Source organism: Anopheles gambiae, chromosome 3 (assembly GCF_943734735.2).
Source record: "Anopheles gambiae chromosome 3, idAnoGambNW_F1_1, whole genome shotgun sequence".
NCBI classification, from domain to species: Eukaryota; Metazoa; Arthropoda; class Insecta; order Diptera; family Culicidae; genus Anopheles; species Anopheles gambiae.
In genome coordinates, this window is record NC_064602.1 from 56,719,701 (window position 1) to 56,741,234 (window position 21,534).

Sequence of the window (21,534 nt, forward strand, 5' to 3'; positions counted from 1 at the left end):
CCTACCGTACACTCTAGCGCAATTTTATTAGTAGCACTGGTTTGTCGTCTTATAAAAAAATATTATACCTAATTATGGAGTTTATTAATTATTTTACCACATGAAACCCTTAGGAAATAATAAACATGTCTAAATATGTACACATAACGAATGGGACAAAATTGTCCCATATGGCGGTTTTAGTAAGGTTGAAAAGTCCGGCGGTTCTAGTGTTAAGCAATTTTGGCTATTTGGGTGTAATCAAACAAATAAGGTTAAATCTCAGGATCCGGTAGCAAAATGTTATCTTTTTGTAAAAAATACTTATTTTAATCCACTGTTTAGTAATTGGAACAAAAAGAGTGCTTTGATCCTATTTATTGCACAGCCCAAAGCCTCCTTTTTTCACCGTGCTATCATATTGACAGCGTTTTGTTTAAAATTGACGTGCGGTTGCAGGTGCAAATTCGCTACTTATTTTGCAGAGTTCAGGCTTGAACAATGGACAAACGTATAATGTAGCAATGTATTGTATTGTCTTTGAAACTATTCGATAGAAAATCATCCATTTGCAGGCTTATTTTTGTCTATTTCAGTGTATTATAAAGTGTGCATTAATTGGCTATGAAGTGTGCAATAATAGAATTTAGAGTTTTTGTAAGTGTGCAACAGTTGGATTTTTCAATAAGTTTAAAAAATAGTATTTTTTGCCATTATTCATCATAATCATAATAAATCATAATTCAAATAAAATATACATACTATTTTTTAAACAATAATAATGTATAATAGACACTCATAACCAGAATATTGTAATTTTATCCATCTCAAATATATGAAATACGTTAGCTGTTCCTTTAAGTGTGCAACAATTGGCAAATTACCCTATAGCGAGATTCGCGTTGATCAAATCGGTGTTTGTTGTGCTATGCCTGTATTAGAACACAATGTTATGTTCTCGTATTTTTCGTTTTACTATAGGAATATGAACCGAATAATAAGAAAATATAGCTAGGTTATTGTTTGGACTTTCTGCAATATATGAATAAACTATTATATGTTTATTGGTAAGTTTTCATCCTCAGAACTACAATCATATCACATTTTAAAATAAATGAACGGTGCACTGCAAATTTTACAATCTCTTAACAATTATTTCGTATGAAATATGTGTGTATTTCACGTTTTTGAAATTTATTTATTTTAACAGCATTTATTTTAACAGCATATCTTAATATTAAACAATGCATACGTCTTGCACAATTTAGTTTTAAGATGAGTACAGCCAGCACAAGCGCAAACACAATCATAATAATGATTGGTCCACAGAAATGGGCTGCTAAATGAGTAATTAGGTTGCAGTACATACACACTGACACTTTTGCTGTGGGCAAGGTGATCGTTGGTGGTACATAGGATTCGATCTGAGATTATGTTGCTATTAAACATTTGACTTGTCTGTATTCAGTGCAGCAAGTTCGTGGTTGTGTTGCTCAATAGGAACCTCCCGCCGGAAAACAGCCTTATAGGCAAAGGCGGTCAGAAAAGCAGCGCCAAGCGGACCAACCCAATAGATCCAATGTGCATTGTATACTCCATTCCATAGGACTGGTCCTAACGAACGTGCTGGGTTCATGCTCGCACCAGTGTAAGGTCCCTATAAATGGTAACGAAAACAGTGAATAATTTATTTAGCAAGTTTTATGGAAAATGTAATACTTACTGCCGCAACAGCTAAGGCTCCAACAGTAAAGCCAAACTTTAAGGCAACCGAATCGTGATGCTTTGCGTTACGAGGATCCCAAACACCACAGCATACCAAAATTAATACCATTGTTGCAACAAATTCAATACCAACTGCCTGCATATTCGAGATAGCACTGTTCGGCTGTGTTACGCAGAATCCTGCTCCTTTTTCAAGAGCGACGTCAAATACAGAAGCAGGAGTCAGCAGTTTGAGAATTCCGTAGCCCATGAAAGCACCGATACATTGTGCTGCACCATAAGCTAGAGCCATCTGAATACATTAAATAGATAAGTAGGAAATCCATGTGCAAATGTACAAATGTTAAAATTTGGTTAGGTAGACTTGAGTCGATACAGTAGTGTATATGCAAGCAATGGCCCGGCGACCGCAATGTAAATTAAACTCAATGATTCTAGCGAGTTTTATGAGTACAATAGTAGCATATTATTTTTAAATAACTTTGAGGGTAAATTAGGCAACATTAGTAGTGTATTAGCAGGGTTCATAAAAAAGTCAATTAAGTGTAAAATAATGTATGTCCATTTAATACAACGAATGAATTACACCGTTTTCGAGCCCAAATAAACAATGTTAAGCTGCTTTCCAACATTGTTCAACTATAAATAAACATTTGACGTTTAACTGAAATACTGATGCTTTTCTGAATTTTGTTCAATCGTAACTAAATAAGTGATACCTCTAACTTTACCCATTTTCTGTATAGAGTTTAGACATTTGTATGTGACTTCATTTGCAAAAACAGTTTGAATTTATTTGTCAATAATTTATCCCGATACCACCAAGACTCATAATTGACATTTAAATTAGTACAAAATCAAATTAAATGTTGGATGTTAATATTGGAAATGTTAATATTGGAAAAAGCAAATGTTTAGTTGCGATTGAACAATATTCAGAAAGGCATCAGTATTTCAGTTAGACGTCAAATTTTCATAGTAGAAAAATGTTCAAAAGAAGTTTTTAATTGTTAATTTGGGCTCGAAAACGGTGTAAAAACGTGACAAAATATCAAGAATAATGCTCCTACCTTGGTTGAAACCAACTCGTACACCCATGCAGCTGCCGTAACGGCAGGGTTAAGGTGAGATCCAGATACACATCCAAATATTTGTACGATGATCATCACTATTAATCCAAAGTTGATGCATAGTTCAAAGTGGGAAGGTGTATGACCAAGTCCGGACACACATCCCATGCATCCTAACATCACCAATAGTCCTGTGCCAATCAGCTCGGCAAGAAAAACAGAAATGTTATCAAGCGTAGATTTTTTCATCGTGGTTGTCTGTAATAATATTTGAAGAAAATAATGAGAAATGTAAAGAAATTCATAAATAAATAAATAAATCAATAAATAAATAAATAAATACATAAATATATATGTTCAATGTTCAATACATATATGTTCAATAAATAAATATATATGTCCATTTTGCGAATTCAAGAAATTTTAATTGTCAATTGGCTCAATGTTATCGTGATCTTGGTTTTACATTGGCATCGGAAAATAAAAATGCCAGGAATACAAATGACATTGCTCTGTATGCGATATTTTACTCGCTATGAGAGATATTTGTTGAGCTTTTTGAATTGCTCGTTATGCAAAAAACGAAAAATGTTATAAGGAGTATTCGTTATGAAAGGTTTCACTGTATTATAATTCGATAACTAATTCGATTAGCAAATATTACTTTTAGCCCGGCCCGTCATCTAGTCGACATCTCGTATGACTTTACAACAGGTCCGTCTTGGGTTCAAACCTCGTATGGACCGCATATGTAGGACTGATTATCCTGCTATAAGTAATCAATAAGTCACGGGCTGTTAAGCACAGTGTTACATGCAGGCCCTGTCCAGCAACTGTTATTTTGCTAAAGAGGAAGAGTTAGAAGAAGGTCATATTTACATAGATTCAAACGGTAATATGTGTGAGTGTGTACCATTCATGAAGGATAAAGACTTTAATGAGCTGTGACAGTGACAAATGTATCATATGGAACAAATATACTATAAACTTAACTTAAATGAACTTATTAAATATTATTTAACACTAGGTTTACGGGCGTCTCTTATATACGTATCTCTACGGACACCCGTCAATTTGACAGGAGGATAAAAATACTTATCATGAAATCATGAAAAAAACCTATTTAATTAAAATTATGAATCGTTTAACATCAATTTACCGTCAATTTGACATTTTGGAAAAGTAAATAGGTATTTTAAGTATTTCACTTCAAAGTTTAAATTCCGTCAAATTGACGGGTTCCGTAAACCTAGTGTTAATATCAATATTGCGTTATATGACGTGACACTAATAACACTTGACAATCTGTGATATAGATTTATCAGATAAGCTATATCAGATTGAGTAGCAATTTTCGCTACAGTCGTAGATGTTGTTTAATTGAGCAATAAAAGAATATGAATATACTTATGAGCCTACTTTTTTTTAAAATAAATGTGAAATATGTTTAAAAAAATTATAAACTAATTACCAATATAAGTTTTATCTTCAATAAGTGATAAAACATTTTGCAGTGTACTTGGTTTGCAGTAGAATATGCGTACAAATTAATTTTAGCATATGCATCCAGAAGCTACAGCAGTCAAGTAGACAGTGTTTATTAAGATAAACGCTAGTTAAACATGGATGTTAATGACAATCACATGGTTTCAAGGTAGCTTTGTATCTCCAGTAGGAGTAGTTGAAATTTATCTTTCCGTAAGCTGCCCTTTATAAGGCTTTTAGATGGAGCTGGCTTTTCGATGGTTTGCTTGTAATGTGTCTTTTTGCCTGTTTATCTGTTCATTTCATTCCGGTCTGGTGTGGTTTATATTGTTACGTCAGCGGAGGGTAAAACATGTTCGAGTGGTTAAGGGCTTCACGATAAGGTTTCTCGATCATGGGATTTGTTGATTATGTTTTATCGAAGTTTAAAACAGGAAAAATCAAATCATGGTGCAATGTGTTATCAGTTTTGTTATCAGGACTTGATAAATAGAACAACAACAATCCTGAGTAAATGAATGGCCTTTGAACGTACACAGCAATGTGAGCATTGCTTAGTTGCGGGTTGAATAATTGAACTAAGTAGAACATCCGTATGGTATGTTTTTGCTTGATGTAGGGTTATATAGGGCCTACTCTCCTCAGCTTATGTGTTACACGACCTCCAAGGATAGATTCGATGGTTTGATCAGCAATATCATTCTGATGTTTCTTATGACAATTAGTCTCAAAAAGTTTGAGTTTTTGAGTTTTTATTTAAGAGTAACCTGGGACAGCGATACCTGACAACGTAGTGTAGCCGCTGTTGTTTTTTTATCGTGCAGAATAACAAAACACGCTGGACAACAAACAGAACCGGATCGCTTTACCTTTATGATTAAGAGAAGAACATATTTTACAGATGTTGAATACATTCTGAGAATGTGGATGTCAGAAGTGGAGAGAATGCTGTCACGTTTGTTGCAGCTAGAACCGGATAGTTCAGTATTGATTAAAAGAACTAGAGTCAGATATGAATAAACACGGTACAACAATGTAGCAATTGTTTATGACTTTGTAAAGAATAAAAATCATAAAGTAAAGAACAACTTAGCGTTTTTATGATTGGTGTTATTTTATTTAAAAATAACTCAAATATGTCAAACATTGCATAATGTCTTGTTGCAAAATGATTAAAACAAAACATCTTAGAATAGCTTTAAACAGCTTTAAATTTTGAATATGTTATTTACTTTTATTCATGCCGGCATTTCCGATTGAACAGGAGAAAGGAAGACACATTTTCACGCGAGATTTTGGTATTAATGCACGTTTTTCTTGATGGTCCCATGTCGGTGTTTGAATTTCACTTAATACCGGAAATAAGAAACGTATTCGGCACTGGTTATTCGTTTGGGAGGGGTTGAGTGTGTTTTTAAATACACCGATCTCAAACGAACTAACGTTCTCGCGCCGTTGCTGGCGTTGGTTCACTATCGCATGGCCTTTTTACCCTGGGGTCATCAACGAGCAAACATTGTGGCTATGTGAAAGTGTAAATAGCTGGCACACTGGTAGCAATAATCACGCGCGCATCCGTAAACTGATCGAATGGTAATTGTATAATTTCGTTTACTCGTACACTTCGATGCTAACGTTGTATGAAATCAATGTAATTACCAACGTCAATAAAGTAATGTGGGATCATTAATACGATAGAGCTGAACGTGTTTTAATTCTTCTTAATTGAGATAATCTACCATATTTCAAGATTATAATTTATATGTGTATTTATCTTTGCGTAGTATAACACACAATTTGAGTTGAAAAAAACTTGATACGCTTGATGTGTTTATTGGATTTCAAAATAAACTCACATCACAAAACTCACCGTTTAAGGAACAAAAAGAAATGCCTCCCAGTAAAGATAGAACTTCACAAAAAAACTTGATGCTCTGAGATTAGAAGTGATGCAACTAGGAGCCGACTATGTGTTCCGATGACTTACGGTTGGGACTGTAAACGTGTTGGACGCTACGAGTAAACTGATAGCTTTCGTCACACGATCCCACCGAAAACCTCAAACGGTTCGCTGATAAGTGTTGGTACCACTTCATTTTCACCGGGTGTGTTCAGCGCCATTGCATGACGAGCATGGAAGGCAAGGTACTACTTACTACGCGATCCTAAGAGTCTTTGTAAGAGCAGATAGTTTTCCTCCTTTTAGTTTCAGAACAAGGAGTGTAACTGGGTTGCAAGGCTAGCGCACCGCTGACATAGATGCGCGACCTCGATGCGGAGAATTACATGTGTGAGCGACCATGTGAGGGCCATATACGATTGTTTTGGATGAAGGTTGGAATGAGGTAGAAGATGGGAACGATGCTGGAATATTTTTAGAATGTCTAGCTTGTTGAACTTAAGCGTACTGATCATGTTTTGTGTTTCTTTTGTTTTTGTTTTTGTTGTTATTTTTGTCAAAACTATTTAGCCATTGCGTACCAGTTACTTTCGTTTTATGTTGAACGTTTGTGAACCGCACAAAACATAACACCAAATAAATTGATTTTTGTAATTAGTATAACGTTAAAAAATGATTCTTTTAAGTTTAGCTAAACAGCTTTGATAGTAGATAATTTTCGTAAGTAGCAAATTGAAACATTTTGTATCCTTTTCTTATTGAATCATAAGAATGGTTCCTTATGAATATGTATGATTTAAATTGGGATCAATAATCTATAATTAATAATAAGATCAATAATCTATAGGACATAACAACTTCCATACAGTTTACATAAATTTTACAATTCTTTCAAGGGACTAGGTAGATCGCAGACCCCTGTAAATAATCAAAAATATCATTTTAGTGGGTATATTATCCGATAGATGTCGCTACAAAATTATTCTCGGCATGAAAATTCGAGCAGTTTGCGTGGTCGGAGGTGAGTTTAAAGCCAGGGGTTTTCCATCGGTTGCAAACTTGTGTGGTGTACTCCGAGAGCGTTTTAGTGAGATTTGAATTGTAGCTGCTGGATGAACGAAAGCTAAGAGTGCGTGCGGGATTGCCATTAGGTAAAAGAAAATAAAAATAAAAAGCACATCTCACATACAATCAAATCATCTCGATTTTTTGTTATTTGCCTTTTGCACACATACTTTCTCTCTCCACTGCCTTAATATTATTTCAAGTGAGTTAATTTAAAATTAACATTTATTCTCATTATCTTCTCACATATTTAAAATTGATGATTATCATCACTGTTAAACTTTTTCAACATGTGAATCTTTATTGTGCAGGATGCAAACACAGACTTGTTCCTGTGGAGGTGCAGGAATATGTTCGATGATGTTGTTCGATTCTCTTCGGAATACGTACTTATACACGATGGGCATAATAACACCGGCCAACGGTGGTCCAACGAAATATATCTGTGTAAGGTATCAAGGTTAACATATTGACTTGAAATCCTTCTTGTACTGTTATCTTACCCATATTTTATGATAACTATTGTTCCATATACAAGGAGAAAGTGTTCTAGCGGGGTTCATACTGGCCCCTGTGGCAGGACCAGCTGCAACCGAGATGGCTGCTACAAGTAACGCAAATTTAATTGGTACCGAGTTCTGTTGGTCTGCATTACGCGGGTCCCATACTCCACAGCATGCCCATATAAGGATTCCTGTTACTATGAACTCTATTGCCAATGCTCCTGCAGATGTAAGGCTGTTATGTGGAGCAGTAACACAGCTCCCATAGCCATCCACCAATGCTTGGTTGAAATAATCTTGAGGAGCAACAGCCATGAGCAGTCCGTAACCACATAAAGCTCCGGTGAATTGTGCTATAAAGTAAACTAATACCATCTGAAAAATAAATGGGAATGGTTATCGTAACGAAAAAAAATTGGTATCTCAGCTATTTTACTGTGCCAGAAAGATCACCATAGATGTATGCGGCTATGGAAACCACCGGGTTTATGTGTGCTCCTGATACAACACCAAACGTGAGGATCACAATCATAACGGTGAAGCCAAAAATGATGCCTCGGCTTAAGTTGGTTGTAACGTTGTCAAAACCATCCAGGCAGCCCATACAGCCGAGAAACATGAGCGTTGCTGTTCCAAAAAATTCCGCTAGAAACTTGGAAACGATGATAAACGATGTAGTGTTAGAGACTGAAATTAAAACAAGAAAATGGTAACCATTTCAGGCAATGCAAAGTGAAACATATATGGTATACGAGTCCAATAAACAACTGTTCGCATGTTTATAAAAATTGTCTTTTTGAATGAATACCGCTGTCTACCACTTGCTCAGACGTCAGCTGGTGTAAGCTACGCTGTCCAATTGATTAATAAAATTATCATCTTCGATTGCTTTTTCTATTTCTTTTTATATTTAGGGTGTATCCTCTTATGTTGTGCAAACGTTAGAAACAGCATGTTCAGCATATATTGGTTGGCCTTTTAATAGACTTCTTACAGGGTTTCCCACGATTTATTGGTCAGTTCCCATGATTTTTTGGTCGTATCCCATAGATTTTTGGTTCGGATTCTCCGATGGGATATCAATACAATTGGACCAAACAATTCTGGGAAACGGCCAAAAAATCGTGAGAATGCATAAAAAATGGGAACCTACCAAAAATTGATGGGAACCAACCAATATATCGTGGGAAACCCTGTATATTTAGAGCAGGGGTTTCCAAACTACAGCCCGCTGGCCGTACGCGGCCCTCGAACACAATTTTCAACAAGATTTCAATTCATACTAAATCAAGACAAAAAATCAAGCTACAATAATAGCAAGATGCACAATTTTGAAGTACTGACTAAATATTTTCTTGTCAAAACGATATTTATACATTCCCTTTAGTAAGGGAACGTCAAAATAGCCCTCAACATCGTTATTTACGCAGCAATACGGCCTGCGAACATTAAAGTTTTGAAACCCCTGGACCGGGGGACATTCTCCGTACTAAACACACGAAAACACGGTCGCATACTGGAGCTTTTTTGCCAGAAAGAGAGAAAATAGTAATGGCCGAAACATAGTTCACACACACGTTCTGTTTCTCCCCTCCATCCCCTCTTCCCCTGTTCACCTCTCTTTATCGTTATTGGTTCTTGCTCTCTAGCTACATTGAGCGAGAGGCTGAGACGTTTTCGATCGCCTTGCGATCGCTGTAGCCCTACTAGCCGAAATCGAAATAAAAAGGCAACGGATCCCAATAACTGTCTATTTATTGTCAGCGCATGTGTAACTAGACGACTCGTCGAATTGTTGTCTTTTTGGTGTCTAATAAGATTTATTAGACTTCTTGTCTAATAGTCGTCTAAAAAGTATCTAATAAGCTAAATAACTTACTGTCATAAACCTGTCTCATAATTGTCTAATAGTTGTTATTAGATGATATATCCCAAAAAGTGTCCAAATTCAGTCTTTAAGCAATTTTGTTAGAAAGATTGTCCATCTACATGGATGAAGTTGTCTAATTTGATGAAGAGTAACATTTAAGAAAGAAGCGGAATATTATGCCAAGTATTCAAAGACTCTGCTAAACATACAGCAACACATGAATATTGTTCTAGAAAACAATAGCAATTCTGATTATTATTGGCATATTCAATGAGCCATCACAACACAAACCAATTTGTATGTATAAAAACATTTGTATCACAATTATCACAATCATAAACCTGAAGCATTTTATCTGTTCTTAGAGTTCCAATGTGAATAATTCTCTTTATCCCTTACTGCAGATGTACGAGTTTTCATCATCAGTGGACTGAGTTCGAAACGCAGCTACACTCACAACAATGATCTGGAATATACACCCCGCCATGCAATTGACAGCGATTTGCGAGGGCGCGCGAGGGCTCGCACGCCATACAAGTTCACAGCACCAGAGCCCTCGCATTAAAGAGCTTTGCGAGCCTAGGCAGTTTTTTCGCCCCTAGTTTTAGCAGTTATAATTATAGCACCCCGAGAGCAGGTATAACAGTGCGATTTGTAGTATACTAAACACCTGAATTTTGACATTTTAGTTTTCAAAAATCCACAAAAATTTAAATAGTGATCTTTTTGCCAAATACTACCGCACAAAAAATAATCCTTGAAAAACATCAACGATTTTTTAAAATACCATAAGATTTCGAGCACATGAAATCTTTCGCAACCCTCGCAATGTTTGACGGGAGTGCAAATTGTAGCATACTAAACACCTGAATTTTGTCATTTTATTTTAAAAAATCTACAAAAATTTAACTAGTGATCTCGACAAATACATCCGCAGAAAAAATAATCCATGAAAAAAATCAACGATTATTTAAAATACCGTAAAATTTCGAGCAGATGATATCATTCGCAACCCTCGCAATGTCCCGCCATGCAATTGACAGCGATTTGTGAGGGAGCGCGAGGGCTTGCACGCCATACAAGTTCACCGCCCCAGAGCCCTCGCATTAAAGAACTTACGAGCCTTGGTAGTTTTTTCACCCCTAGTTTTAGCAGTTATAATTATAGCACCCCGAGAGCAGGTATAACAGTGCGATTTGTAGCATGCTAAACACCTGAATTTTGATATTTTATTTAAAAAATCCACAAAAATTGAAATAATGATCTTTTTGCCAAATACTACCGCACAAAAAATAATCCTTGAATAAAAATCAACGAGTTTTTAAAATACCATAAGATTTCGAGCACATGATATCTTTCGCAGCCCTCGCAATGTTTGACGGGATTTTATTTTGAAAAATTCCACAAAAAATGAAATAGTTATCTTTTCGACAAATACTACCGCAATAAAAATAGTTAATGAATAAAAATCAAAGATTATTTAAAATACCATAATATAGATTTCGTTTTGGTAATACATCTCGCAACCATCGCAATGTTTAACGGGTTAGTTTGTTGTATGGATCTTTGATTTTCCAGTCGTTTAAGCCTAATCTGTGGCGCTTGGGGCGGTTTCTTCTCGGCCCTCATTAGTTGCGTTTCTCGGGAATAATCTGTACCCGTAAACGAGATATTGTTATCTCGGATGAAAAGGAGTAGATGATATTTAACCAATATTGTACGTGTGTTTATCACTCTGACTAAATATTATATGTTAGACATTTGAAATTAACAACGATTGGAATGGTTTTTTTACATTTTGTCTAAAGTAGCTTTGTGGATGGTGAATTATTGTGTTTTACGTTGTTGTAGTTTTAAATGCTTTATGTCCACTTTCCATAACCTCCGCTTCTATATGACTAAAAATTCCAATTGTTGAATAAAAATATAGTAAGTGGAAAGAAATATATTTTTGTAACTTGCATCTTTTTAGTACAACTATCTATAAATAGTCACCTGTTATAATTCTACTAGAGCTTTTTGCCACCTTTCCAGATATAACGGCACGGTCTATTCGAGGCTTGAACCCATGATGGGCATGTTGTTAAGATGCTATTACACTATTTTACATTGTCATTTTACGGCGACAATGATTTATATGCTATGTACAACTTACTCTTTGTGTTCCATAAGATATCGAATTTAGATTGATTTTTAGCTTCGTCATCATTTGCGTGAATTCCATTAGTGTGTCCCTCGACGTTGCCTGCTACAAGCTCTTTTTCGTGATGGTTTGAAAATCCGTTATGTGTCATATTATTCACCTTTTCTCACTTTCTATTCTGGTAGGTTCAATGCCAAACAGAACATAATTAATAGCATTAGTAATTCACTTTCGATCTGGTTTTTTTATTGGATGCAGTGCTTCATAAGGGTACTTTGGCGTTAATCGGTATGAGAGTGGAAACGTTATATACATCACAAATGGAATAACCGAGTCGGAAAGACGCAGAATGCTAACTGGCCTACTATGACATTGCACAGACTAGGCGTACTGAACAATCAACTTATCTTTACCGATAACAAGGCCAATCAAAGAATTTGCTGACAAACGGGGGTAATTTTCGATGCTTAATTTACCTATACTGATAGCACATCGTGTCAGTTTTGAATGCTGCTAGGTTTGTTTACCTAATCTTTTGTTTACCCTGAAAGAGGTTTGCCTTTATTACAGCTTACACCGACGTAATGATGCTATCTTCAAAAGCAGACACTTTAATAGGGGCTACATGGTATTCGTAACGACCGACTTTATGGTACAATTTTAGAAGAATGAGGATCTTGTTTCCCCGTATCATGATGGCAATTGCATGGGGACATCATTTCCGAAGTATCACTACATTTTTGAAGAAAAATATACCGATATATTGTAACCATTAATATGGAACCAATCGTAGGTCCAGCAAAATAAATCTGGAAAAAGAAAAAAAAAGAAGGATGAGTATTCAATTTCTTTGCCTTTTTCATTATTCGTACCCAAAGTCCCTCGTAGTAATGATTCCATATTGCAGGTGCCAAGGACCGAGCGGGATTCATACTGGCACCGGTAATAGGCCCGCCGGCAATTGAAAGCCCCGCAATGAGAAAAGCAAATTTAACTGGAACTGAATCACTGTCCTTCTTATTGCGCGGGTCCCAGACGCCACAATTCGTCCACACTAACATGCCTGTTAGTAATATCTCCACTGCAAGGGCCATTCCAGAAGATAGGCTTTGATGAGGGACTGTGACGCAGTGGGCGTTTCCGTGTTCCAGCGCTTGTTGGTAATATTGCCATGGTGTGACTGCTCTTAATAGTCCGTAACCACACAGTGCCCCGGCGAATTGAGCCACAATATATAAAATCGTTAACTGTGGATGATGAATAACAAAATTTAAAAAAAAATAAGCTATTGTACTAAAGAACTGAATTGACATTCTTACCTGTAACGATAATGTACCAAAGATGTAAGCTGCTAGTGACACAACCGGATTAATAATTGCACCTGAAGAGGCGCTAAATGTTATAAACGCCATCATAACAACCATTCCAAAGGTAATTCCACGACTAATGTTTGACGTGACGTTGTCAAAACCGTCTATGCTAGCCATGCAACCACCAAAAAGCAACATCGCAGTACCGAAAAATTCGGCTAGAAACAGTGTAAACACTGTCCAAATCTGGCTATTCCAAACTGAAAAGTAATGCAAAAAAAGATAGAGAAAAAGAGGATGAGTGTTGAACGTAGGAGAATTTTTGTAAGCTATTTGAATAGCTGGATGCTATCTAGTAATAATGAAAAGAAATAAGAAATATTGTTTTAGTTCGCAGAATTTTGTGAAAGTTTTAATATCATTAATAACATGGATTTAAAAATTTAACATTTTGTTTGAAAATCTACTAAAGAATTCAAGTAGTAAAGTAAGTAAAACGACTACTTTTAATTTTAAAAACTATTGTCTATTGTCAACTATTGCCTTAAAGTGACATTCGTATTCTTCTATTTGGTGTAACGTCCTACGCGGACATGCCGGCCTATACGGGTTTTCGAGACTTTATTCATTACCACGCAGATCCCAAATCCTTGCTTTGGGGGGACGGTCTATTCTAGGCTTGAACCCACGACGGGTATGTTATTGAGTCGTTCGTTGTACTTTGAAAAATTTTCATTTGAAAGCTAGGGAGTCCAAATTCCAAGCTAGGGAGAGTTCTTAGTAACTCATACTTCCTATCTGCAATCATGCAAATGACAGAGATTTGTATGGGCGCACGAGGGCTTGCACGCCATACAAGTTCACAGCCTCAGAGCCCTCCCATTAAATAGCTTGCGAACATAGGTAGTTTTTTCGCCCGTAGTGTTAGCAGTTATACCTGGTCGGCGTGCTACAATTATAACAGAGCAAAATGTAGCATACTAAACAACTGAATTTTGAAATTTTATTTTGCAAAAATTCACAAAAAATGAAATAATGATCTTTTCGACGAATAACACCGCAAAAAATGAAGGTTATGAATAAAAAACAAAGATTTTTTAAAATACCATAAGATTTAGAGCAGATGATACTACTCGCAACCCTCGCAATGTTTGACGGGAAGTCATGTTTAATATGTTACGCATGTCTTACAAATCACGAATAAAATCGGTAATTTTTGCTAGAGTTTCTGATGCATTTTCGATGGATTCATAAAATTACGACCAATAATCAACTCTGACCGAAAAAATGGGTCGTCGCAGTAACGGAATGCAACATTACTGTGACGTTCCCGTGTTAAGTTATTTCGTCCGTGGTAACCAAATGACGGGCTATTCGGCTGCGTAGTACATACATAGTAACGAGATCGTTTTTAGACTGATATAACCACGAAGGTTGTGAAATCATCAAGCAGAATCTTCGTTTTTATTCGACACTCATACTCATTTGTAATTCGACAAAAATTATAACATTTTATTTTATATTACTTAACAATAGTTAAACTCGCCTTCTGCATTTAAAGCTTAATTTAAAGTTAATTTTAAGCTTCTTGAAAAAAAAAATTCAACAAGACGGGAATCTATTTTGCATTTGACAATGGATGTATCAAATTAGCACGATTTGCTCAAAGAGCTATAATATTGATAAAAAAAACCGGTATCTCCGAAGTCGTGCATCTCGAGGTCTACATGTACATTGTTAAATTTGCGTGACAAATCTTTATTTCTAAGCGTATCTCAGATTTAGATAAATGATACGATAATAGACGATTTGTCTGCTGATGCGTAACATTTCAATTTTGTTAGGAGTAGTCAAACAATCAAACTCAAGATCAAATCAATCAATCAATCAATCAATATAAATTATACCTTGTGCTTGACCACACGGAGATAATGAATTACAGGCGGTCCCAGAGATACACGGTTAATAGGAACCGAAAATGGCTGTAAAATACCGCGTATCTCGAATTTTGGTCGTATGTTGAATCTTGTGATTTTCAGCGTAAATATTTCTATTTTTCGTGTAATTTTGCACGTAGTGGTTGATTGCAGCCATTTAATTAATAATTTGAAATCATACTGACTGAATATTACAGTTTTAAACCTTTTGAAATGGTTTTTAACAATCGATCAAAAGGAATTTTTTTGGCATTTTACAATTTATGTATGAAATCAGTGCAATTTCCTCAAAAAACTTCAAAGGGGCCCTTTACGATTCTAGGGGCCGTTTGAAATTCGTAGGCTGAAATTTCAGCCTGTCAGCTGTTTGCATTGTATAGCAGTTTTCGAGCAGCTATCTAATTGGGTATACCCGTCAAACATTGCGAGGGTTGCGAGTAGTATCATCTGCTCGAGATCTTATGATATTGTAAATAATATTAATTTTTTATTCATAATTTTTTTTTTGTGGTGTTATTTGGCGAAAAGATCACTATTTCAATTTTTGTGGATTTTTTCAAAAAAAATTATAAAAATCCAGGTGTTTTGTATGCTACAAATCGCACTGTTATACCTGATCTAGAGATGCTATAATTATAACTGCTAAAACTAGGGGCGAAAAAACTGCCTAGGCTCGCAAGCTCTTTAATGCGAGGGCTCTGGTGCTGTGAACTTGTATGGCGTGCGAGCCCTCGCGCACCGTGTTTTCGAGCAGGTACTCGAATCTAATTCTAGCTTTTAGGCTAAAATTTTCTAGACTGAAAATCGCAGGCTAGTTTTTTGTGTGGTTTTGTATGGATTTTTTACATGATTTCAGCCTCCAACTGTCAAACTTCATACAAAAAACTAACTAGAATCGTGAAGGCCCCCCTAGTCAGTTATTTGTATGGAGTTTGACAGTTGGAGGCTGAAATCATGTAAACCCGCCATGCAATTGACAGCGATTTGCGAGAGCGCGCGAGGGCTCGCACGCCATACAAGTTCACAGCACCAGAGCCCTCGCATTAAAGAGCTTGCGAGCCTTGGTAGTTTTTTCACTCCTAGTTTTAGCAGTTATAATTATAGCACCCCGAGAGCAGGTATAACAGTGCGATTTGTAGCATACTAAACACCTGAATTTTGACATTTTATTTTGCAAATATCCACAAAATTAGAACTAGTGATCTTTTCGATACATACCACCGAAAAAAATATAAATTATGAGCAAAAATCAAAGATTATTTAAAATACCATAAGATTTCGAGCAGATGATATCTTTCGCAACCCTCGCAATGTTTGACGGGAACACTCCTTACAAAACCACACATAAAACTAGCCTGCAATTTTCAGTCTAGATCAAGGTGGAATATAGAGGAGGTGTATTCGTAGCGTTTGACATGTTGCCATTTTGAGATTCAGTTTGACAACAGCCGTCGATATTTGTTTACAGGCAGCATCTGCACTATAACGTGTAAAATGCCGATTTATGAAGTGTGGATGCAAAGTACAAATTTTTTGTGCTAAACAAATGTTTATTAAGCGAAAAAAAATTCATTTATCATATCCAAATACCAGCAACATTCGTCGCATTTGACAACTGCCGTCGATCTTGGTTTTGTGCTTTTTTCTAAAGCCTCGATGCCCAATTGTTCTACATGACGACACCTCCTTTCTACCCACTTTGGATTAGATTATTCTAGCCTCAAAGCTAGATTTAGATACGAGTATCTGCTCGAAAAGTGGCAAAACGAGGTGTTGTTTACATTTATCCCAAGGTGCATTAAAAAGATTTGGTGATGGAATCTACAATCAAAGTGTATGTAGTCCAGATGGTTTCATAGCATGTTTTTTTTTTATAACCAAATTTCAATATCACTTTTTGACAGAACGGGTGAAAACTTTTCCTCAAACAAGCTTTCTGGAGGCTTGACGAATACACAAAACACTCTTAAAATCTCCATTCAGAAACAGAAGCGATAAAAATCAGCCTTCTAAATTGATTGACCTTGGGATAAGCGCACCTGTATATTTTACCGCCTTAGATACTTACTTACTTACTTATCCGGCGCTACAACCGCTTTGCGGTCTTGGCCTGCCTCAGGAGTGTCCGAAACCGCTCACGGTCTCGCTCCTTCGTCTACCAGTCCGTTATCCCGGCCTTAATGCCGGACGCCTCCACGCCATCTTGCCACCTCAATTTGGGCCTACCACGCCTCCTCTGTCCTCGTGGACAGCCTAAAACGACTTTACGGGCTGGGTCGTCCGTTTCCATTCGTACAACATGGCCATCCCACCGGAGCCTGGCGAGATTGATACGCTCTACGACAGTGAGGTCGCCGTACATCTCGTATAGCTCGTAATTATAGCGGCTCCTCCATTGTCCTTCCACACATACGGGGCCAAGTATCCTTCTGAGCATCTTCCTCTCGAACGCGGCTAAGAGGGTTTCATCAGATTTGGACAGTGTCCATGTCTCAGAGGCGTATGTGAGTACCGGAACTATATAGGTACTATATAGTCCCAGCTTCGTCTGTCGCGACAGGTTCTTTAAGGAGAACTGCTTTTTCAGGCTGTAGAAAAACCGGTTGGCAGCCAGCATCCTTGCGCGCAACTCAGCTTCCATGCTATTGTCGTTGCTGACCTTTGACCCAAGATAGGTGAATTCTGGGACGACTTCAAAAGTGCGTTCACCTATCTGCACGTCACGCCTACGTAGATTCTGATTATTTATTGGTAGGCCCGCTGATGTTGCCACCATTAGTTTGGTCTTTGCCTCGTTTATCTGCAATCCGAGGTTCTCTGCCGCCTGCTCGATCCCTTGGTAGGCTTCTGCTTCATAGGAGAGCCGCAGACCAATGATGTCTATATCATCAGCGTATGCCAGGATCTGGGTTGACTTATAGAAGATGGTTCCCGTAGTCTCCACCCTCGAGTCACGAATGGCCCTCTCTAGCGCCAGGTTGAATAGGAGACAAGCAAGCCCGTCCCCCTGGCGCAGTGGTAGCAAAAGGTCCTGAGAGTTTTCCATCCACCCTCACCTGGCAAGTGACGTTGGTCATAGTCATTCTAACTAGCCTTATCAGTTTGGCCGGGATTCCAAAAGAGCTCATAGCGTCATACAGTTTTACCCTGGCTATGCTATCATATGCGGCTTTGAAGTCAATGAAGAGATGGTATGTGTCGTTTTTGTATTCAGCCATCTTCTCCAAGATCTGCCGCATAGTGATCTGATCAGTGGTTGATTTTCCGTTTCGGAATCCTCTTTGATAGTTTCCGACTATTTCTTCGTCGTGTGGGACAAGGCGATCGTGATGGATCAGGGAGAATAGAAATATAGACGGTATTCAACACCCCTGTAGTTGTTGCAGTCCAACCTGTCTCCCTTCTTGTACATGGGGTAGATGATGCCGAGATTCCAATCACAGGGCAGCGATTCGCTATCCCACACCTCAGTAACGATTTGATGAATCTCGTTTACTAGTCGTGCACCTCCATTCTTGACCAGTTCAGCTGCAATTCCGTCGGTTCCGGGTGCCTTGTTATTTTTCAGCCGACGATAGCCTTTCGTGTTTCTTTTATGCTAGGTGGCAGTAGCATGACACTATCTGCTAGTGGCGCCTCTAGCTGTTCGCTAAACTGGTCATTCAGTAATTCATCAAAGTACTGAGCCCACCGCGAGAGGACCTCTGGCTGGTTACTAACCAGATCTCCATCCTTGTTGCGACAGCAGGTTACCTTAGGTACAACGTTGTTTCGGTGACCTGCTATCGCTTGGTAAAACTTTCGTGGCGGTCCATACACCTCTCTGGTTTGCTCGAGTTCCCGCATGTTTTGCTCTTCCAAAGCATGCTTATTGGAGCGGTGAGCCGTGTATTCCTCTGCGCATGCCCGCGTTCTATGCCGTTGCTTGATTGCTCGGTATACAGTATTCTTACGTTCGGTCACTTGTCTGCATTCATCGTCGAACCAGCCAGATTTGGTGTTGCCACGACGTGGTGGGAGTATATTTCTTGCACAGTTTATTATTTTTGTTTTTAGAGCGTTCCATGTCTCGCTCGTTTTTCATACCGCCTTAGATAGCTGCTCGAAAACTGCTATACAATCCAAACATTCTGCTGACATTCTGAAATTTCAGCCTACGAACTTAAAACGGAAAGGGCCCCAAAATTAGCAAACCGCGAATCTCCAAATCCGCGTATAAGAGATATCGTGCATCTCGGGGACCACCTGTTTATTAATTTAATAATTTGACAATATATATATAATATGCAATAAGAGGTGTATTAAATATGAAGGGAACTGACTGCTGATAACGTCGTACGTAGGTCTTCAACTCAACGCTGACGTACTGATTACATGCAGTTAGTATGAAAAGCAAAGAGTTATGCAATATAGTAGTGACACGAGCCGTGAGATAAGCTTTATGATTGCTCTTCTAATCAAAGATAATAACAAAAATTACATGCAATATTACACAAGCAAAGCAGTGACTATAGGTAGCAGAGAAGAAAACAAACTTAACGTATACTGAAACACAGTTTTGAAATATAAAGATATTTGCTACCTCAAACTTTATATGTTTATATTTATATGTTTTCCACGATCATGAATGAGTAATATGACTATAGAGTAACCAAATAACGATTATTATAGTAACAAATGATAATTATGTGTTGAATAAAATTCCGTCGCTTGGTACATAATTAATAATATTTAGGCTCGATTTTCACTTAACAAAACTAAAATCCTAACAACAAAAGACCATATATATGTTCTACATTTACGATTCACCTGAAAGACCATATAGGGTCCAAATTTCTTTTAAAATAACAATTTAATTTTTAACATATATATGATTGAAACTTTGAAACTAAACTAAACTATATAATTGCTTTGCTATATGATCATGCATCATGTGTGTGTGTGGATATACATGGTTAATATCCATCTTTGGAAAAATGTTGAAATTGATTAAATAAAACAAGAAATGTCCGTTGTAATCTGTACATCATTCATGCTACTTTAATCTTAGTGAGTTGTACGGTCTATTAGTTGTTTTTTTTTTATTAAACTGTATACAGGAGAACGTCGATTGTCCGGGCAAATCAGAACCGGACAGTTGCCGATTTGCAACGATAATAGTCCAATAAATGTCAAATTCATATAAAAATTATAAAATTCACCAGTTTTATGAATAATTCACTTTGAATCAATCGATTAAACGTTAGTAGAACATTATATGAATTAATAACTATGGGTTTAACAACTGTTCATGAACAAAACTGAATTTCGAAAATACCACTAGACACTACAGAGCTGCACAAAACGTTTGAACGTTTCAAACGAACGTTTGAACAGCTGTCACATTTATGCGTACGGTTAAGCCGCCCGCCGGTTAATCCGCCCCGGATAATCGACATTCTACTGTAATTATAAAAAATATTTTTTATAGCAGGCTGCTAATATAGTGTATTAACTATTTTATTATAGAAAATATATTGTAGTACACACGCTTTTGGTTCAACATCATCAGTTTTCAAATGATGCAATAACATAACAGTAATTTTCGTTTTACACTATAATCACTTTTAACGATTTTGAATAGTTAATACATTTAAAACAAAAAACACATCGAAACTTTTGAAATAAACTCTAGTCAATTAAATGAATATGTTCTCACATCTTTTGTTTTCCATGTGTATTGCTACCTAAACGCTGCAATGATGCGGGCACTGGCAGTACACTTTACTAAATCATAGAACAACTGTGGATGGTGGATGGTGGATGTCAAAAGAGCTACTGTAATATTCTGATGTGATACAGAAATAATATCACTGTTATCTGGTGTAATGGTAAGCAGACTGCTTATCTGATTATTCACCTGACTTCTTAAACCTAATGCTTGTGATAAACATACCATAAAAGAGCGCCACCGAACAACGATGCATGCCTGATATTAACTGATACAATTTCAATACTAGTATTATGGTTACTCAGACAAGATAACCGATTATCTTGCTTCACTTGTTTTGAAAATCTGGTAAACTCCTTTTAAAGCTGTTTTAGTCTTCAAAGACTCGTCATGACCATTCGTGATGTAGATATATTGTATCCCATAAAAATAGGTTCATTAGCAGCATCAAAACAAGGTAACACAAAAGGGCGACGTGTCTGTTACACATACTATCTATATGTGAAGGTTTAAACTGTTGTTGTGTGTTTGTTGTGAAGGTTAAGGTTACCAGTTTGTGGGTCAGCAGGTCAAGTTGTAATTACAGTGGAGTCTCTGTGAATCTTCGCGTGACAATACAGTTGTTTGGTTGTGATAGTGCTCTTCTCTTTTATTTTCACCTCTACAATGTGATTGTTTTGAGTTTTCGAGCTCATGTCTAAAAGATTTAGTATGACCGTATAAATAAACGGTAAGCCGTCTCAAATTGCACAATTAATTGTTTTTTCAAAAAATATATCATTTCGTGCAGCCAGCTCTGGCCTATAAACGTCATTTTCATAGATTATCAGATTGCGC

The 21,534-nt window shown here is 37.0% G+C and overlaps 3 protein-coding genes across 14 annotated transcripts; all 3 read right to left on the reverse strand.

The window, feature by feature from the left end:
• Nucleotides 1–1,156: 1,156 nt before the first annotated feature.
• LOC1278605 (aquaporin) lies at nt 1,157–6,517 on the reverse strand. 8 transcript variants are annotated; one of them, XM_061661129.1, is made up of 5 exons: nt 6,416–6,482; nt 3,439–3,618; nt 2,775–3,032; nt 1,703–1,996; nt 1,157–1,636 (listed from the first exon to the last, which is right to left on the reverse strand). In XM_061661129.1, the coding sequence occupies exons 3-5, from the start codon at nt 3,021–3,023 to the stop codon at nt 1,421–1,423; spliced, it is 759 nt and encodes a 252-aa protein (XP_061517113.1). In that variant the 5' UTR covers nt 3,024–3,032; nt 3,439–3,618; nt 6,416–6,482; the 3' UTR covers nt 1,157–1,420. The 8 variants fall into 8 exon arrangements, with proteins under 8 accessions (XP_061517113.1, XP_061517111.1, XP_061517110.1 ...); XM_061661127.1 differs by lacking the exon at nt 6,416–6,482 and adding an exon at nt 6,247–6,287; XM_061661126.1 differs by lacking the exon at nt 6,416–6,482 and adding an exon at nt 6,130–6,269.
• A 970-nt stretch (nt 6,518–7,487) lies between these two features.
• Nucleotides 7,488–11,902, reverse strand: LOC133393929 (aquaporin AQPAn.G-like). The gene is made up of 4 exons (XM_061661118.1): nt 11,753–11,902; nt 8,164–8,414; nt 7,728–8,102; nt 7,488–7,667 (listed from the first exon to the last, which is right to left on the reverse strand). The coding sequence occupies exons 1-4, from the start codon at nt 11,889–11,891 to the stop codon at nt 7,500–7,502; spliced, it is 933 nt and encodes a 310-aa protein (XP_061517102.1). The 5' UTR covers nt 11,892–11,902; the 3' UTR covers nt 7,488–7,499.
• Nucleotides 11,903–11,964: 62 nt separating this feature from the next.
• LOC3292445 (aquaporin AQPAn.G-like) lies at nt 11,965–20,930 on the reverse strand. Of its 5 annotated transcripts, none has more exons than XM_061661120.1 (4): nt 20,714–20,930; nt 13,060–13,310; nt 12,613–12,987; nt 11,965–12,549 (listed from the first exon to the last, which is right to left on the reverse strand). In XM_061661120.1, the coding sequence occupies exons 2-4, from the start codon at nt 13,246–13,248 to the stop codon at nt 12,388–12,390; spliced, it is 726 nt and encodes a 241-aa protein (XP_061517104.1). In that variant the 5' UTR covers nt 13,249–13,310; nt 20,714–20,930; the 3' UTR covers nt 11,965–12,387. The 5 variants fall into 5 exon arrangements, with proteins under 5 accessions (XP_061517104.1, XP_554502.3, XP_061517103.1 ...); XM_554502.3 differs by having other exon boundaries at nt 20,686–20,843; XM_061661119.1 differs by lacking the exon at nt 20,714–20,930 and adding an exon at nt 20,517–20,665.
• Nucleotides 20,931–21,534: the final 604 nt, after the last annotated feature.

What these genes read in the sequence shown, in the direction of transcription:
- LOC1278605 (XM_061661130.1), bottom strand. Translation starts at nt 3,023, where the DNA reads ATGAAAAAATCTACGCTTGATAACATTTCTGTTTTTCTTGCCGAGCTG. An exon ending in ACGAGTTGGTTTCAACCAAG is followed by an intron (nt 1,997 to 2,774) that starts GTAGGAGCATTA and finishes TAATGTATTCAG; the next exon opens with ATGGCTCTAGCTTATGGTGC. An exon ending in GAGCCTTAGCTGTTGCGGCA is followed by an intron (nt 1,637 to 1,702) that starts GTAAGTATTACA and finishes TACCATTTATAG; the next exon opens with GGACCTTACACTGGTGCGAG.
- LOC133393929 (XM_061661118.1), bottom strand. Translation starts at nt 11,891, where the DNA reads ATGACACATAACGGATTTTCAAACCATCACGAAAAAGAGCTTGTAGCA. An exon ending in ATGGTGATCTTTCTGGCACA is followed by an intron (nt 8,103 to 8,163) that starts GTAAAATAGCTG and finishes TTTATTTTTCAG; the next exon opens with ATGGTATTAGTTTACTTTAT. An exon ending in ATAGTTATCATAAAATATGG is followed by an intron (nt 7,668 to 7,727) that starts GTAAGATAACAG and finishes TACCTTACACAG; the next exon opens with ATATATTTCGTTGGACCACC.
- LOC3292445 (XM_061661119.1), bottom strand. An exon ending in TTGGTACATTATCGTTACAG is followed by an intron (nt 12,988 to 13,059) that starts GTAAGAATGTCA and finishes CATCATCCACAG; the next exon opens with TTAACGATTTTATATATTGT. An exon ending in ATTACTACGAGGGACTTTGG is followed by an intron (nt 12,550 to 12,612) that starts GTACGAATAATG and finishes TTCTTTTTCCAG; the next exon opens with ATTTATTTTGCTGGACCTAC.